A 17,936-nucleotide genomic window follows, 5' to 3' on the forward strand; every position below is an offset into this window, starting at 1 on the left:
GGAAGCCCACAGTAATAATGGTAATAGTTAAAATGTGGTAAGCACTTGTTCAATTCAACAAATAGCTATTGAGAGCCTATGGTTATTTTGTTGTCATAAAAGCAACAAAAAAATCTGCCATTTGGATCCATCACAGGCCTTCAATTCACAACAGCAGGATTTTTGTCATATCACAGTGATGTCCTCGATGCCTAAAAGAGTACTTTGTACTCAGGAAGCACTTAGTAAATATTTGTTGAATTTTCTGTTTCTTGGTCTAATGATAATATTTTACATGTGCTGAGTACTTACATTGACCCAGGCCCTGATTGAATGTTCCTACACACAGAAGGTCCTATTCAGTTCAGCTCAGTTTAGTCACTCAGTCGTGTCCGACTCTTTGCGACCCCATGAATTGCAGCACGCCAGACCTCCCTGTCCATTACCAACTCCTGGAGATTACCCAAACTCAGGTCCATTGAGTTGGTGATACCATCCAGCCATCTCATCCTCTGTTGTCCTCTTCTCCTCCTGCCCCCAATCCCTCCCAGCATCAGGGTCTTTTCCAAAGAGTCAACTCTTCGCATGAGGTGGCCAAAGTATTGGAGTTTCAGCTTCAGCATCAGTCCTTCCAATGAACACCCAGGACTGATCTCCTTTAGGATGGACTGGTTGGATCTCCTTGCAGTCTGGAAGGTCCTATTACTTGCATACTATTAACAAGCCATAGGTTATCATTCATCTTCATGATGACTATAAAACAAATTCTTTCATGCTGTGTATTTTAAAGATGAGGAAGTGGAGGTTCTGAGAGGTTAAGACAATTGTCCAACATCACAGAGCAAAGCAGGAATAGAACCAAGACTTAACCCTGCTCCACCTGGCTCCAGAGCCCATCCTCTTAGGCCTCCTCACATACTGATATGTGTATCCATGCATGTGAGCTGCCTGGAGATCTGGTAGAATGCAAATTCTGACTCCGAAGGTGTGGGGTAGGATTTAAGATCCTGCACTTCTCCTTATTAGTGCTGATCCTGCTGACCTATGGACCACTATTTCAACGAGTAGCAAGACTCTTCATTTACTATATTGCATTGCCCCAAGCCAGACTGATATCCCTTGCTTAAAACAAAAACACAGAACATCCTACACCTCCGCTGCTCTGAAAACAACCTGTATGTGTGAATCATGGTTAGAACCTAATACTCAGCTAATATCTTGTGCTGTTATACAAGGACCATGGCCACGTGCCTAAACTTTGTAGGTTACACATCTTTTTAAAAATTCCCTGGTGGCTCAATGGTAAAGAATCCGCCTGCCAATCCAGGAGACATGGGGTTAGTCCCTGGTCTGGGAAGATCCCACGTGTCATGGAGCAACTGTGCCTGCACTCCACAACTACTGAGCCAGTGCTCTGGAGCCCAAGAGCCACAACTACCAGAACTACAGAAGGCCATTGGTAGTGCCGCAGAGCCCATGCCCTGCACCAAGAGAAGCCACCATGATGAGAAGGCGACGCACCAGAACTAGAGAGAAGCCCCGTTCTCTGCAACTAGAGAAAAGCTCATGCGGCAACAAAGACTTCTCTGGTGGCTCAGTCGGTCAAGAATTCACCTGTAGTGTGGGAGACCTGGGTCCGATTCCTGGGTTGGGAAGATCCCCTGGAGAAAGAAATAGCAACCCACTCCAGTATTCCCTGGTGGCTCAGAGGGTAAAGCGTCTGCCTGCAATGCAGGAGACCTGGGTTCGGTCCCTGGGTCAGGAAGATCCCCTGGAGAAGGAAATGGCAACCCACTCCAGTACTCTTGCCTGGAAAATCCCATGGACGGAGGAGCCTGGTAGACTACAGTCCAGGGGATCGCAAAGAGTCGGACATGACTGAGCGACTTCACTTCACTTCACTTCCAGTATTCTTGCTTATATAACCCCAAGGACAAAGGAGCCTGGCAGGCTACAGTCCATGGAGTCGCAAAGAGTCAGACACAACTTAGCACAACAATGACCCAGCGAAGCCAAAAACTAACTAAATAAATGTTTAAAAATACACACATTGAACTTGCTTGCAAGACAATGCAGTCTCTCACTTAGGAATCCAAGTGGTAACTCACGCAACATCATTGAGCACCTTCTGAGGAACTCATAGAAGCAACACCCCACATTTAATTTCATGTGCATTTCCAGCCTTGGCTGCGTCTTCCCTGCTCCCCCTTCTGCAGTCTCTGGTGAAATGCCAACTGGCTTACAAAGAAGGGTAATCATGGCCAGTCAGAAAAAGGGAAGAAAGATGGTCATTCACACAAACTGTGTTGAAGTTAGCCCATCAGTATTAGTAAGAGAAAAAATGTTTGCTTTGTAGAGACTTCACTCTGTGGCAGGACCCGGAAGGGTGTCGGCAGCCACCACTTTCTGCTGCATCCTGGGAAAAGCATCACCAGCTCAATGGACATGAATTCGAGCAAACTCCAGGAGATGGTGAAGGACAGGGAATCCTGGCATGCTGCAGTCCATGGGGTCACAAAGAGTCCGACACAACTGAGAGGCTGAACAACAATAAAGGAAAAGCTAAATGGAAAGCTAGAGGCCTGAAAAGAAGAGATGGGAATCAGGCTGTGGAGCAGAAGCCAGGATAGGGGTGGAAACGAGACTGAGAAGGGGTGGACTCAGCATTGACATGTGTCCCAGGGAGAAAAGAAAAAGAAGAGTGGGCGCCCCCCTCTGGCAAGTGCATCCAGCTCCTCTCATAGGAAGAGCTTGCTTTGGGTAATGAGTGTCCTTTTCTGAAACTGAAGCTGGAGAACTCTGCTTCAGAACACAACTCTGGGTGGTAGATGGGGCTGAGCTCTGCAAATTCTCTTCCAACATTTTTAATAGCATTGTGAATATTAAATTAGGGAGAAAGAAAAATCTTGGAACAGGAACAACGGAACTCTGACTGCCTTTCCAGATTTACTATTCCCTAGCCATGTCTTCAGATGATGTAGTTTTGTTTCCCCTAGATTAATATTCCCCTAAGCTGGGATCAGGGCTTCCCAGGTGGCTCAGTGGTAAAGAACCCGCCTGCCAAGGCAAGAGATGCAAGAAATGCGGGTTTGATCCCTGGGTTGGGAAGATCCCCTGGAGAAGCAGATGACAACCCATTCTGGTATTCTTGCCTAGAAAATCCCATGGACAGAAGAGCCTGGAGGGCTACGTCCATGGGGTTGCAGAGAGTTGGACACAACTAAAGCGACTTGGGACGCATGCACACAAGCCTTTGAGACCACTCCTTCTCCATGTTTGCCCAAGGCCACTTCTGGGATAGAAATTTCTTCGTAGAACTAAAATACCCAAGGTCTCCAGGAAAGGCTTAAATCTTGATTTAAAGACAGTAGAGTCTATCCAGAGATTGTGCCTATAACCCACAAAAGGTGCAGGGACTCAAGATGAAAAGACTATCATATATCTACAATGTAAAGTCATCAGGAATCCTGAACTAGTTCTGTGGAATATCAGCCTCTCCTCTTGTAATTTTCTTTGCAATCTAGTTTAAAGATATAGATGAACTTGTGAGATGATGCCACGGATACATTACCCAAGAGAAAAAGGTAGAGACGAAACTAACAGAAAAATGTTCATCCTTCCCATTAATCAAAGAAGTAAAATTTAAAATAACCTTAGAGTACATCCACTAGATTAAAAAAAAAAGGAAAAATGGAAAATATTAGGATGGTCTACTTAAACATAACTTGAATCAAGAAGGGGCAAGATGTTCTAGTTGCCCTCAGATTTTTGAAAGTCTTAGTGTTGAGTCATAAATGTGGACACATACTAGGAATTCTGTGTAACCCAGGAAAAACAGAGATTTCCTGTCTTTGAGTCAAAAATAGTACAGACTTACTTTGAGGAAATGAGTTTTGATCTTCCCGCAGTGTTGACCCATCTGGTCCCTGATGGGGGAATAGAGCAGGTCCTTGGCGGCGATGCGGGCATACGCCACCCTCTTGTTGTTGCTCAGCATCCAGATGAAGACGTCAGGGATGGTGTGCTGTGGCTGTTGGGGCAGAGCAGGTGGTTGTGATAGGTGGGTATTTACACGGGCATTTCCAGGGTTCTCCTATACCAAAACAACCCCCTTCTGCAAAGGTTCTGTGACTTAAACCGTCTGGGTACTGAAACACCTGTGCAACCAAGCAAGTTAAGCACAGCTTCTTTGAGAAAGTCTTAGGTCATGGAAATCCCATACACCAAACTGCTCATCACACTTTGACGATACACAAGTCAGACCCATGACTTGGCATCTTTGCTCTCCTACTTTTCTCCATCTGCAGAACAAACACTTTCTACACTTTCCCATGGAATTTTTTCTTTGCACTCTTGTAAGAACAATTTAGTTTCAAGCAGTGGACCTCCTAGGAGCCTGGTAACATTTCCAGAACATTCAGATGAAAAAACAAAAATCCGTGAATGTCCTTGGATGTCTTTCCATCTTCAGGAAGGAAAAACAATTTTACAAGGGACTTTATACCTAAAATATGATTGTTAAGTATTTTCACTCTATTTTAGGTGTTTGTTCAGGAGAAACTGCATTAAATTGTGTGGAAAATTAGACTTTAAAGTTGAGCTAATCAAGATAAGAATTGCAGAATTCCCTGCCAAGAGACCCATTACATAGTGAGTGTTTGAAACGCACATTTCTGAGCCAACATAGCTTCCAAAACTAAAGGGAGGTGTATTGTCATAAACTAGCTTTTGATATCCTTGGACTGTAAGCAGATGCTGTTTCTAACCCCATAACCCTCGAGTGTAACTGGTACCCTTCCTCTCTTGACATGGAAACAAGGACACTCATGGGAAGGGTTTCCAGCCACAGGGTTGGTTAGTCACAGCTCTGTTTCAAACGTTCTGGGTGCTTATTAAAATTCCTGCATTCCAAAGTGACTGTCTCAGGGTTTTTCATGCTTCCAGGGAATGACTGATTTGCAACAAGAAAAACAGCTTTCAAGAACAACAGAAGCCGTAAATCTGTACCTCTCCCCGAAACCTTCCCACAGGAAACCTGGTTTTTATAACAGAAGCAAATATGAGGACTTTATAAAGCTCATTCTGGTTGTCGCCAGAAGATATTACTTACAACTAATTTTTTTTTTCCCCTTTTCCTGCTCTTCTTTTTATTATTTTTTTCTTTTTTTAAGCTTAAACTTCTTTTGGTATTGGGGCATAGAAGATTAACAATGGCTTACAACTAACTTTAAAATGAGAAGATTTGTTTTAACTTTTACTGAACATGAGCTTCAATCTCAGTTTTCTTAGTTAAAAATCTATCAAAGTTCTTGTGCTTATTTTGACTTTTCTTGAGCCTACTAAGAAGTGTGGTTTTTTCTGTTTGTTTTTGTTTTAGGAACGTGCTTTTTATTTCTGCTGACTACTCAGGCTTCGTTTAAAAAAAATCCATAAAGTCATATATGTTTGACTTAATTTAAAAACCTCCCTTCTCACCCTTCAAACGAATACTGCCTCCCCAGCTCAGCAGAACTTGAGAGAAAACACAGCTCCATCTTTCATCCTTAGCAAACATTCAAACCCCCCAGGAAGACATATTCAGGTTAATCTTTCAAATGAGCTTTGGCTGTAGAGTTGATTACCTCATCCACAAGAAAGCGGATTTTTTCCACAAAGTTTTGGGCTGTCTGGATCATTTCTTCAAGAGATAACTTTTTCTTCTGCTGCTGAGTGAGCCCCTTGGCTTCCTTGGCTATCGCCTCCTAAAACAAAACAAGAGTCGGTGTAGATCTTTCTAGAAATCTGGTTAAGAAGCACAGTCAAAGTGCTTGTAAGCTCCACACTGAGCCATCATGAGGGCAGTTTCAGAGTCTGCACACTGCCCATTAACAGAAGGAGGTGGCTCAGACAGTAAAGAATCCGCCTACAATGCAAGAGATCTGGTTTGATCCCTGGGTTGGGAAGATCCCCTGGAGGAGGGCATGGCAACCCACTCTAGTATTCTTGCCTGGACCCTGTGGACAGACTCTGGCGGGCTACAGTCCATGGGGTTGCAGAGTCAGAGCTGACTGAGCCACTTTCACTTCAGGAATACGGAAAGAGGGAATATTATTTCACCTTCATTTGACAGATGAGAAGCTGAGGCCAAGAGAAGTCAGTGTCTGATGGGGTTCCTGGCGCATGGCGGGTGTTAAATAAATGTTTGTGGAGTAAACAGATGAGTCAATAAATTGGGGACAAGCACCAAGTACCTACAGCCTCGTGCTCCCTGCACCCAGGGCCTGGCGCCTAGGAAGCCCCTGATTAGAGGACCTGAATGCCTGCTGTGGACCAGGTGCTCCCAGGAGCCAAGGCCTCGGGGAGGGGAAGGACACAAGTTTCCCTTCCCTGAGGCTTTGACAGTCGGTGAGGTGAAAGCAGTACTTGCAAATAACTCAACCGTGTGAAACACCAAGAGACTAGAGGGGCCAAAGCCAGGTTTTATGAATAATGCTAAATATGATATTTTAGCTGAATCTTTAAAAATACATTGAATTCATCAGATGATAAGAAAAAGGACAGTCCAGATGGAAGGAACAACTACATATGAAGATACATAGTAAGGGTTCAAAATCATTGCTGCTCAGATATATAGGAAGGGAGAAATGGGAGTTAAGATTGGGAGACTAGGCTGGGCCCAGATGCTGAGCAGCTCTGTATGTCATGCACAAAGGAATTTGGCCTTTATCTTTTGAACAACTGCATTGTTTTTGTTGTTCAGTCCCTGAGTCATGTCTGACTCTTTGTGACCCCATGGACCGTAACCCACCCCAGGCTCCTCTGTCCTCCACTATCTTGCAGAGTTTGCTTAAACTCATGTTCATCAACATGGTGATGCTATCTAACCATCTCATCCTCTGCTGCCCCCTTCTCCTTTGGCCCTCAGTCTTTCCCAGCATCAGGGTCTTTTCCAGTGAGTCGGCTCTTCACATCAGGTGGCCAAAGTATTGGAGCAATTGAGAGACCCCACTGATATTTTCTGGAGAAGGGAATGGCAACCCACTCCAGTGTTCTAGCCTGGAGAATCCCAGGGATGGCGGAGCCTGGTGGGCTGCCGTCTATGGGGTCGCACAGAGTCGGACACGACTGAAGCGACTTAGCAGCAGCAACAGCAGCAGCAGCAATGATATTTTCATGAAGAGTGATCTAAGCAGGTTTGTGTTTTGAAGACCATTCTGGAAGGTGGAATGGAAGAAGATGACTGCAATAGTCTAGCCAGAGATGCTAAGGCACGCAGGTTAGGCAGTGGTTCAGGGGATAAAGAATAGAGTAAGGGCCAGAGTCTTTAAAGGCCAGGCTGAGTCACTGGCCTGGGGTCAAACTGACCATTTAGGGTGAGGTATAGGGTTCAAAGTTGATTCTTAGGCTTCTGACTGGAGCAGAAGCCTAAGGGGAGGCTGGTTGCTCCCAGCCAATGCAGGATGGGGAACAAGCTTAGGTGGGAAGAGAATGGGCTGAGTGAGGTATGCTGGGTCAGAGGGGCAAAGAGGCAGCAGTTGACGTGTCCACTCGGAGGCTGGAAACACAGGCCTGGACATGGGGAAAGAGCCGAGCCACTACAAAGTGCTCCCATGATGGGCTTGTTCCGGACAAGGACTGCTGGACACAGAAAAAGAGAGCTCAGCGGGTGATACACAGGGGATGGATATTTCAGAGGCAGGGAGGGGCAGTCACAGGTGCTGAGGAAGAAATGGGTAGGAAGATTTTATATATGGTGGGAATCTGGTCTCCCTGGGAGTAGTGGAGAACACAAACCATTTATTATTCTGGAAAGAAGGATGAGTCAAGTGTTCAGAGACTCAGGCTTTAGTCTCTGGAGTATACTTAACTAGCTATGACTTTTAAAAAAAGCGGTTCATCTCTCCAGGGCCCATTCACATCTTTAAAATGTCCCTGGCCAAACAGAGTCGGGTTTTTTTGTAAACTGGAGGATAACTGCTTTGCAATGTTGTATTAGTTTCTGCTATACAACAGTGTAATCATCCGTATGTATACATTTATCTCTTCCCTCTTGAACCTCCCTCCCACCCCATCCCACCCCTCTAGGTCATCACAAAGCACCAAACTGAGCTCCCCGACACTGAGGAATTTCATTTTGCAGAATTATCATGACTTCATACAAGATGCTCCCTGGTGCCATGGCTGGAACTGAAGTTTCAAGGAGAAATAATCAGGGTCTGATTTGGCCTAGCAATTCCCAGTTGTCACTCATTCAACAGGGACTGAGCGATTCCCAGGCACCCAGCACTGTGCAGGGTTCACAGGATGCAGAGAGGGACCAGCCACCGCCCGACCCTGCAGGGCTCACAGCTTTTCATACAGTTCGTAAAGGGAGGACATCGAGGAGAGGAAGCCTAGTTATTTCTTTTTGTCTCTCAGCTCAGGAGGCAGAAGGTTAGGTGCAAGAGTCCACAGCCTCTGACAAGACATAAATGCCAAAAAATGAACAAGCCCTACATCAGAACAGAATGTAGCGCTGGTGGGCTTCTAGCTCATTCTTATAAACATTCAATACATGCTAGCTCTTCTCCAGCGTACTCATCTGTTTATTCCTTTTCCATTCATTCCTCTATATCACACAAACATTTAACCCTTAGAACCTTATCCTCATGTGGTCTATGACCTATGCTTCATCTACGAGGCTTATTTTTAAAGCACATGTTTTCGTGCTTCCCAAGTATAAATAGATTTTCACATACCAGCTCCTGCCAACAGAGCGTAAGTCGTTTCTTATCTAAATTGGTTTGGTTCAACATCTTGGGCTTCATTTCTGCTTCAGAGATAAAGGCGCTAGAAGAGAAGAAAAACAATTTTCAAACCTACTTAGTGAAAATTCATTTCTATAATTCCAGAGATTTGCCAGTATATTTTCTACAATGCAATGGCAAAGTTGATGAAGCCACGGAGCCAAGGTTTTTTTTACTAGGATTAAGCAATGATGCACTAACGTTTCTCTTCTTTATTTAAAAGAGTTAGTTATTTATTTGGCTGTGCTGCGTCTTAGTTGTGGCATATGGGATCTAGTTCCCTGACCAGGGATCAAACCTGGGTGCCCTACATTGGGAGTTTGGAGTCTTAGCCACTGGACCACCAGGGAAGTCCCTGTACTGTTTCTGAGAGACAAATGAGAATGGGAATTGATGTCCAGGTCCTGCAATGATTTGGGGAATGCTTGTTTTTCCAGTTTCTTTTGGTATATGCCTAATGTGATGGCTAAAACTCAGCAGTGGCCACAGGACTGGAAAAGGTCAGTTTTCATTCCAATCCCAAAGAAAGGCAATGCCAAAGAATGCTCAAACTACCGCACAATTGCATTCATCTCACACGCTAGTAAAGTAATGCTCAAACTTCTCCAAGCCAGGCTTCAGCAATATGTGAACCGTGAACTTCCAGATGTTCAAGCTGGTTTTAGAAAAGGCAAAGGAACCAGAGATCAAATTGCCAACATCTGCTGGACCATGGAAAAAGCAAGAGAGTTCCAGAAAAACATCTATTTCTGCTTTATTGACTATGCCAAAGCCTTTGACTGTGTGGATCACAATAAACTGTGGAAAATTCTGAAAGAGATGGGAATACCAGACCACCTGACCTGTCTCTTGAGAAACCTATATGCAGGTCAGGAAGCAACAGAACTGGACATGGAACAACAGACTGGTTCCAACTAGGAAAAGGAGTACATCAAGACTGTATATTGTCAACCTGCTTATTTAACTTATATGCAGAGTACATCATGAGAAACGCTGGGCTGGAGGAAGCACAAGCTGGAATCAAGATTGCCAGGAGAAATATCAATAACCTCAGATACACAGATGACACCACCCTTATGGCAGAAAGTGAAGAGGAGCTAAAAAGCCTCTTGATGAAAGTGAAAGAGGAGAGTGGAAAAAGTTGGCTTAAAGCTCAACATTCAGAAAACTAAGATCATGCCATCCGGTCCCCTCATTTCATGGGAAATAGATGGGGAAACAGTGGACACAGTGTCAGACTTTATTTTTTGGGGCTCCAAAATCACTGCAGATGGTGACTGCCACCATGAAATTAAAAGACGCTTACTCCTTGGAAGGAAAGTTATGACCAACCCAGATAGCATAATATAAAGCAGAGACATTACTTTGCCAACAAAGGTCTGGCTAGTCAAGGCTATGGTTTTTCCAGTGGTCATGTATGGATGTGAGAGTTGGACTATAAAGAAGGCTGAGCATTGAAGAATTGATGCTTTTGAACTATGGTGTTGGAGAAGACCCTTGGACTGCAAGAAGATCCAACCAGTCCATCCTAAAGGAGATCAATCCTGGGTGTTCATTGGAGGAACTGATGTTGAAGCTGAAACTCCAATACTTTGGCTACCTGATGAGAAGAGCTGAGTCATTTGAAAAGACCCTGATGCTGGGAGGGATTGGGGGCAGGAGGAAAGGGGACAACAGAGGATGAGATGGTTGGATGGTATCACCGACTCAATGGACATGGGTTTGGGTGGACTCCAGGAGTTGGTGATGGACAGGGAGGCCTGCGGTGCTGCGGTTCACGGGGTCACAAAGAGTCAGACATGACTGAGTGACTGAACTGAACTGAACTGATACAAGTTCATAAGAGCAAACCCAAAATAATGCAGTTATTTTGCAATTCCTTTATTTTACAAATTTAACACACACCAAAAGGTTCCTAAAAAGTTGTATTTCAAGCAAATATTTTAGTTTCAAAACTGGGCTATGTCCTCATATTTTTAAAAATATACAAAGGACTGAACAGTAACAGTTTGAGAGATGAAGTTAACGATGTGCTCAGTAGAAAAAGGTTATGAGTGCAATGAACTAGAAATGGCTTTAAACGTGGGAAAATAAAATATTGCCTTCATCAGCAATAATTTAAATGTAAATTAAAATTTATGCCATTTTCACTTATTAAAAACTGGATAGTATTCAAGATTGAAAATATTCGAGAGGAAAAAGTCATTCTCCTCTATTACGATAGGAGAGTGTTAATTATTATAATGTTTAGGAGGTAATTTGACAGCACTTATCAATATATAAATGTCCATATAATTTGATCCAAAAATTATACTAGAATTCTATCCTTTAAAAATAACTGAAAGTTCTTGCAAAAGAGATGTTTATACAGTAATGTTTATTGTAGCACCATTTATAGTAGCAAAATAGATCAGAACAAAAATATCAGGGGCTAGTTAAATACTACATGATACATATCACATGACTAAACAGTGGGGTCAACTATTAGTTACCGCTGTAGCAAGATGCTGGTGATACACTGTTGAGTGAAAAAGCGAGGTGCTGAACAAAGTGTGCAATATTTGTAAGAAATAGAGCATTCTTATGAATGTGTATGTTTGCAAATGCACAGGAAAAAACCCAGAAAGACCAATCAAATTCTGCTCTCTGAGTGGGACTGAAGAGAGAACTGAGAACATTTTTACCCTACCCATCCTGGGTTTTGTTGTCGTGAGATGAGCATGTAGTACTTTTGTGATGAAAAGAATCAATTACAAAGGAACAAAACGGGGGTAAGATGCTGAACCTCCCAGCTCGGGGTCCCACACAGAAGCTCTGCCTAGTGGCAGTTGAAGCTTCGCCAGAAATTCTCTAAATTTTAAAGAAGAATAAAAGGATTCTATTTTGAGGAAGGCGTCTTGTCACATGTCTACCTTTCTTTCCTAGAGGCAGAAGGAATCCATTCCACTCCCAGCACGGATCAGCTCTAAGAACCATGATGAACGCTTCTAATCTCTCTCCCTTCCACACAGGGGGAGAAATAGCTTATTTTCCCCTCAGAATGGGGGTAGATGACTTTGGCTCATGACTCTGATCATTCTTCATCTTTTAGACCCAGCCAACTGTGGGGTCTGGGCAGGCTCCTCACTTCCACATGGCAGGTGGTCTGGTCCTTCTAGGGGGAAGCCCCAAAGTCAGGCTGCTCAACTGCCAACAGGTTGGGGGGAACCACAAAGCCTCCTTGACCTCAGGTCCAAACTGCTTTCTTAAATCCCTATTTACCAAATATAAAACAAATGTCTGATCTCTGTCTGACCCGCATGTATATTTTTCAGTTGGTTTTAAACTTGCAGAAAAGAAAGGAATGATTATCGCATCAAGCAACCTCCTAGTAAAGAAAAATTTTCCAGCTATTAATTTGCCCACAATTTCTAAAAATGACCATGAAGCTTTTAAAAGATACTTCAAGGGAATTGCAGGTGGCACTTAGCTCACAGCAGGAGTAGCACTGATTCATATTGCTTCTGTGAAAAACAGAAGACAAATCAAGATAGAAAAAATACATATTTATTTCTCCGCTTTCTTCCTTTTTTAAAAAAAAGTAAAATGCTCGGGTAGTTGAGAGATTAGGAAAGACAAAACTTGCAAAGCGAACACAGGAATTTAGCTATCTGCTGTCTATTTGTTTGTTTTTTTTTCTTTCCATCAAATGAAATGCCACTCCTTTTCCATTCATTCTATTGTGACAAATTTTCACTGTTGCTCAAGTATTGACTGATTCATTTCAAGAGTTAATCCAAGTTGTTTCCTTTAAGGGGGGCAGCCTCTAAGATGGTCCCCACCTCCTGCTATTCTTGCCATCATATGATTCCTCCCCTTTGAATATACATTAGTCCCAGGGATTGGTTTCTGACAGAACCCATCAAAACTGATGGGATGTCACATCCAAGATTAGATTATAAAAGACCATGATGTCCAGCTTGCTGGCATGTCCTCTCTGACTCCTCTGTCTCACACTCTGATGAAGTCAGTTGCCAGGTTGTGAGAGGTAGCGTGGAGAGACCCATATGGCAAGGAATTGAGGATGACCTCTAAACAATAGCTGGCAGGGAGCTGCAGTTCTCAATACTCCTCAATCCAACAGTTTATAAAGAACTGAATTCTGCAAATGACCACATGAGTGATCTGGGAAGTGAGTCCTTCCAGGCTGAGCCCTGAGATAACTGTAGCCTTAGTCAATGCCTTGAGTGCAGCCTGGGATAGGTTCTGAGCAAAGGACCCGACTAAGCCACATCTACATTCTTGACCCAAGAAATTGTGAAATAATAAATATGTTTTAGTCACTTAAATTTGAGGGTTATTTGTTACTCTGCAATTGGTAATTAACATACCCTACTCATTTTTTTATTATACTGTCTACCTCTTGGAGTAAGAGTCATTAATTGGTGCTTATTAATGTGGCATACAAAAAATTCTGTTAAGTAGCATTTGATACAATTTATCCATCTGACTGGAATCCCTGGTTGCTCAGCAGTAAAGAATCCACTTGCACTGCAGGAGATGCAGGCTCAGTCTCCGGGTCAGGAAGATCCCCTGGAGAAGGAAACGGCAACCCACTCCAGGATTCTTGCCTGGGAAATCCCGTGGACAGAGGAATCTGATGGGCTGGTGTCTATAGGGTCACACAACTCAAGTACAACTTAACAACTAAACCACCACCACCACCATCCAGTTGCCAAATAGTTGTTGCATGTGTGCTAACTTGCTTCAGTTGTGTCCAACTCTCTGGACTAGCCCACCAGGCTCCTCTGTCCATGGGATTTCCCAGGCAAGCATACTGAAGCGAGTTGCCATGCCCTCCTCTAAGGGATCTTCCTGAGCCTTCCACATCGCTTAAGTCTCCTGCATTGGCAGGCAGGTTCTTTCTTACTAGCGCCACCTGGGAAGCCCAAATAGTTGCTGAGCACCTACCAAATGCAGAGAAGCATGCCAGACACTAACACTGCTAGCAATTTTCTTGTTTCAGAAAGAATCTCTGTAGTAAGTCTTCCTTTTCTTCCCTCTTCCTTTTTTTCCTTTGCTTTATGTTTTAGTTAAGTATCAGAAAGCAATAGTGAGCCCACAGCAGCTAAATTACTGAACAAAATTAAGACGGATGTAACAATACTCAATGTTCATTTGACTACATGTAAAATTGACTATTTTCTAAGGTAAGTAAAAGCTGATTCCATACAGCTCAGCTCCCCGGATGCCATCTGTCTCTCCAGTACCTGCTTTGACTGATAAAGTCACTGAGCACCATCTTCATTTTCTCTTCTGGGGCTTCCTCTGAAATCTTAATCAGTTCTTTTACTTCCTCTATACCTTCTTCCTGAAAACAAACCACAGAGGTGGAGGGATGAGAGATGGGAATGAAACTTTGTTGTGGAGACACTGATTCTAACATTCACAGAAATTATATTCAGCCCATATTTTGTTTCGAAAAGGAAAGAGGTAAGAGAGGACACTGTCCATGAGTTATGTCAGCTGGAAAGGGATATGTGAGAGGAATCACAAAGGGAAGGTGCAAGATACCAAAGCAGCATGTTCCCTGGTTTTCTTTACCCCCAGGGGCTTAGGTGGGATAGCGTACATTTATTGCATGTAGGTGCTATTTTAAATGGGCTTCCCAGGTGGCTCAGTGGTAAAGAATCTGCCTGCCAATGCAGGAGACAGGAGTTTGATCCTTGGGCCAGGAAGATCTCTGGAGGAGGAAATGGCAACCCATTTCAGTGTTCTTGCCTGGAGAATCCCATGGACAGAGGAGTCTGGTGGGCTACAGTCCGTGGGGTCCCAAAGAGCTGGACACGACTTAGCAATGGAGTATGTGTGCACACTGTTTTGAATACTTTCACACATTCAATTCCTCAAATAATTCTGAAGGAAAGGAATAAGATATGATGGGAGAGGATAAGAGGAAACGTCAAAAAGCTTCTCTGAGGAACTGCTCAAACCTGAGCTATGGAGGCTGACTGGGCTTCCTTGGAGAAACATGATGAGGAACAGCAGCCCAGGCGGAGGGAAGAGCATGCAGGTGGCTAGGAGGCACAAAGGAGCCTGGTTTCTTTGAGACCTGAAAGGAGACCACTGTGCTTGGAGTAAAGTAAGGAGGAGGAGCTTGTGAGAGACAGGGCCAGAGAGGTGGCAGGGCTTGACTTTGGAGGGAATTATCTACTTTGGTAAAGACTTAGGATTTTACATTAGTTGAAGTTAAGATCTATCAATTTTGTGAGAATGCTGTCCATCCCCTGACCTTTGCAGATGAGGAAAATTGTCTACCCTTAGGTTTTATGGGCCTTACAGGTGGCGCTTGTGGTAAAGAGCCCACCTGCCAATGCAAGAGACTTAAGATAGGCGAGCTGTATCCCTGGGTGGGGAAGATCCCCTGGAGGAGGGCATGGCAACCCACTCCAGTATTCTTGCCTGGAGAATCCCATGGACAGAGGAGCCTGGTGGGCTACAGTCCACAGGGTCACAAAGAGTTGGACACAACTGAAATGACTTAGCATGGATCATACTAGGTGCTATAACAGGTAGAAGCAGAGCAGGGATTTGAATTTGGAGAGCTTGATTTAAAGGTGAGGAATTTTGCAAAACGTATTCTCATTTCCCTGGGTTCACATGGCAGGAGCCATGCGTCATCCAAATGCAGAGGCCTCAGTTCTTCGGTATTTAAACTGAGGCCAAGACCCTCTTCTGGGTGGGAAAAGATCCCCTTTGCCTCCAGCTTCCCAATATTTGAATCCATCACCCATCAGAGTCACCTACCAGGAGGTCTGCCATCTTCTCCAGCATGTTGGACCAATGCAGCCTAAACGTCTGGTCTCCCCAAGAACTGACGAAGTAGACACAGGGCTTCTTGGCCTCAAATGGCAAATAGTTGTAATTCCTGGGAAAACACATTAGGTCTGGAAGTTAGTCGGCAATCAGTGTTTTTCAGGCAATTCCAGTCACATGTTCATGTTCCATACATCCTGAGTGGACTGGGGAAAGGATGGTAACAAAATAGTCACACTATTAATTCCACTCTTAGCCTCTATTTTGGGATCCATGAACGCTAAGCAATGAACAGTTATATGGCTACAATGAAGAGGCAGTAATGGCTACCACTCTGACCCAGGGCAAAGCTTAGAATGATCACCAGAAGGCAGGATTTAATTGGCAAGCCCTCTTCAAGGAAAAATTCTCTTTCTCATTGAGAGAAGGGAGAAAAACTAACATTTTCCTTTCCCTTTAATTATATATGCTAAGAACGGACTGTGTAAGGATCAACTGAGATAACAGAGGTGAATGTATTTTATAAACTGAAATCGCTAGAGAATTGTAAGAAGGTAATAATATTAATAAGGATAAAGTCATGTGCTTCAAACTCAACTCCAACATTCCATGGCTTCCATCCATCCATCCATCCATCCAATGTTTGTTGTTGCTGGGCATTGGTGCCAATAATATATTGATCGGGAACCCACTTCACTAAGAAAGGACCAGAGAGATGGCAAAGTAGCTGGAAGGGGAGACATGGAGCCAAAGAGAATGGTTGATGGTGATGGTTGGATATGCTTAAATGATGGTGAGAAAAAGATAGTTCAGAGGATGAGACTGAAGACAGAAAAGAAGGGACAAACTGGTAGAATTCAGTTCCCAAGGATGTGGATGTGGACGCAGGTAAGATGGGAGAGATGCAGCCAAAGGTTGAAGTTCCCTGCTTAATGACAGCTACATTCTTACCCAGTTCTGCCCCCAGCCCCCTGTAATTTTCCCACAAACATCTGGGTGTGAAGAGAAACATGGAACGCAGGCAAGAGCACATTTCTTCTCATGGGCATTGGTTGGACAGGGGCCCTAATAAATGTGGACAGTGTTAGGAGTCATGAGCTTCTAGAGGTTGGGGTGGAGGGAAAGTGAAAGAGAGAGCTTTGTTTCCATTCCAAAAGCTACAGAGGACTTCAGCCTGGAAGAACGCATGGTTGTTCTTTTTAGCTCTCCAACCTAAGTTTCTTCTAGAGGCCGTAAAGTTAGCAAAGATGCTCTGTGGTCTGTTCTGCAGAAAACAAACCAGCAGGCAACAATTCAGAAGAGAAGCCAAATAAGTCCTTGGCAGAAACTGAGGTTATGATTACAGCAGGGGAACAAAATAAAACTTAACAAATAAGGAAGGTCAGAAGCTGCTCTTTCCTTTATCTTGTTAAAAATGCTGGCACTGAGAAAAACAAATGTCGTATAATAGGGCTCATATGTGCAGTCTAGAACTGACAGAGATGAACGTATTTGCAAAGCAGAAATAGAGACACAAAAGTAGAGAACAAACTCCTGGATGCCGATGAGGGAAGCGGGGGTGGGATGAATCGGGAGACTGGGACTGCATATACACACTATTATGATCAAAATAGGTAACTGATCAGAACTTACATATAGCACAGGGAACTCTACTCAGTGCTCTGTGAGGACATAAGTGGGAAAGAAATCTTTATTTTTCCTTTTGAACTTTTCATTTTGTATTGGCGGCACTAGTGGTAGAGAACCCGCCTGCCAATGCAGGAGATGTAAGAGACAAGGGTTCGACCCCTGGGTCGGGAAGATCCCCTGGAGGAGGGCATGGCAACCCACTCCAGTATTCTTGCCTGGAGAGCTGCATGGACAGAGGAGCCTGGAGGCTACAGTCCATAGAGCTGCAAGGAGTTGGACACGACTGAAATAACTTAGCACAAAGCCGATTAACAAAGTTGTGATAGTTTCAGGCGAACAGTGAAGGGCCTCAGTCATACATATATACGGATCCATTCTCCCCCCAACCCCTCTCTCATCCGGGCTGCCACACCACACTGAGCAGCGTGGGAAGGAAATCTTAAAAAGAGGGCATATGTGTATATGTATAACTAATTTACTTTTCTACATGGAAGAAACTAACTCAACATTGTAAAGCAACTACGTGCATGTGAAGCCGCTTCAGTTGTGTCCAACTCGCTGCGACCCATGGACTGTAGCCCACCAGGCTTCGCTGTCCATGGGAGTCTCCAGGCAAAGTAATTATACTCAAATAAAAATAAAAAACAGATGATGGCACTGAGAATCCTGCAACTAAATAAATTCCTACTCGATGCTGTGCTCTGTCCCAAGGTTTCTTTGGTCTGGATGATTTTGTGCTAACGGTGTTCAGAGCCTCTGTGTCTTTGG

The 17,936-nt window shown here is 43.9% G+C and overlaps 1 protein-coding gene across 2 annotated transcripts in view; it reads right to left on the reverse strand.

Moving 5' to 3' along the window:
* The window catches only part of FER1L6 (fer-1 like family member 6), a 173,116-nt gene that overhangs the window by 82,816 nt on the left and 72,364 nt on the right, over positions 1 to 17,936 (reverse strand). For both annotated transcript variants that reach the window (XR_011258974.1, XM_069599920.1), the window contains exons 14-18: positions 15,531 to 15,651; positions 13,994 to 14,094; positions 8,697 to 8,787; positions 5,601 to 5,720; positions 3,857 to 4,009 (exon numbers count right to left, since the gene is read on the reverse strand). Coding sequence is in view for 1 of the 2 variants with exons in the window: in XM_069599920.1 (XP_069456021.1) it covers positions 3,857 to 4,009; positions 5,601 to 5,720; positions 8,697 to 8,787; positions 13,994 to 14,094; positions 15,531 to 15,651 (586 nt within the window). In the remaining variant the exon portion in view is untranslated. The remainder of the gene's footprint in view (positions 1 to 3,856; positions 4,010 to 5,600; positions 5,721 to 8,696; positions 8,788 to 13,993; positions 14,095 to 15,530; positions 15,652 to 17,936) is intronic.

This window comes from Ovis canadensis, chromosome 9, assembly GCF_042477335.2.
Source record: "Ovis canadensis isolate MfBH-ARS-UI-01 breed Bighorn chromosome 9, ARS-UI_OviCan_v2, whole genome shotgun sequence".
NCBI lineage: Eukaryota > Metazoa > Chordata > Mammalia > Artiodactyla > Bovidae > Ovis > Ovis canadensis.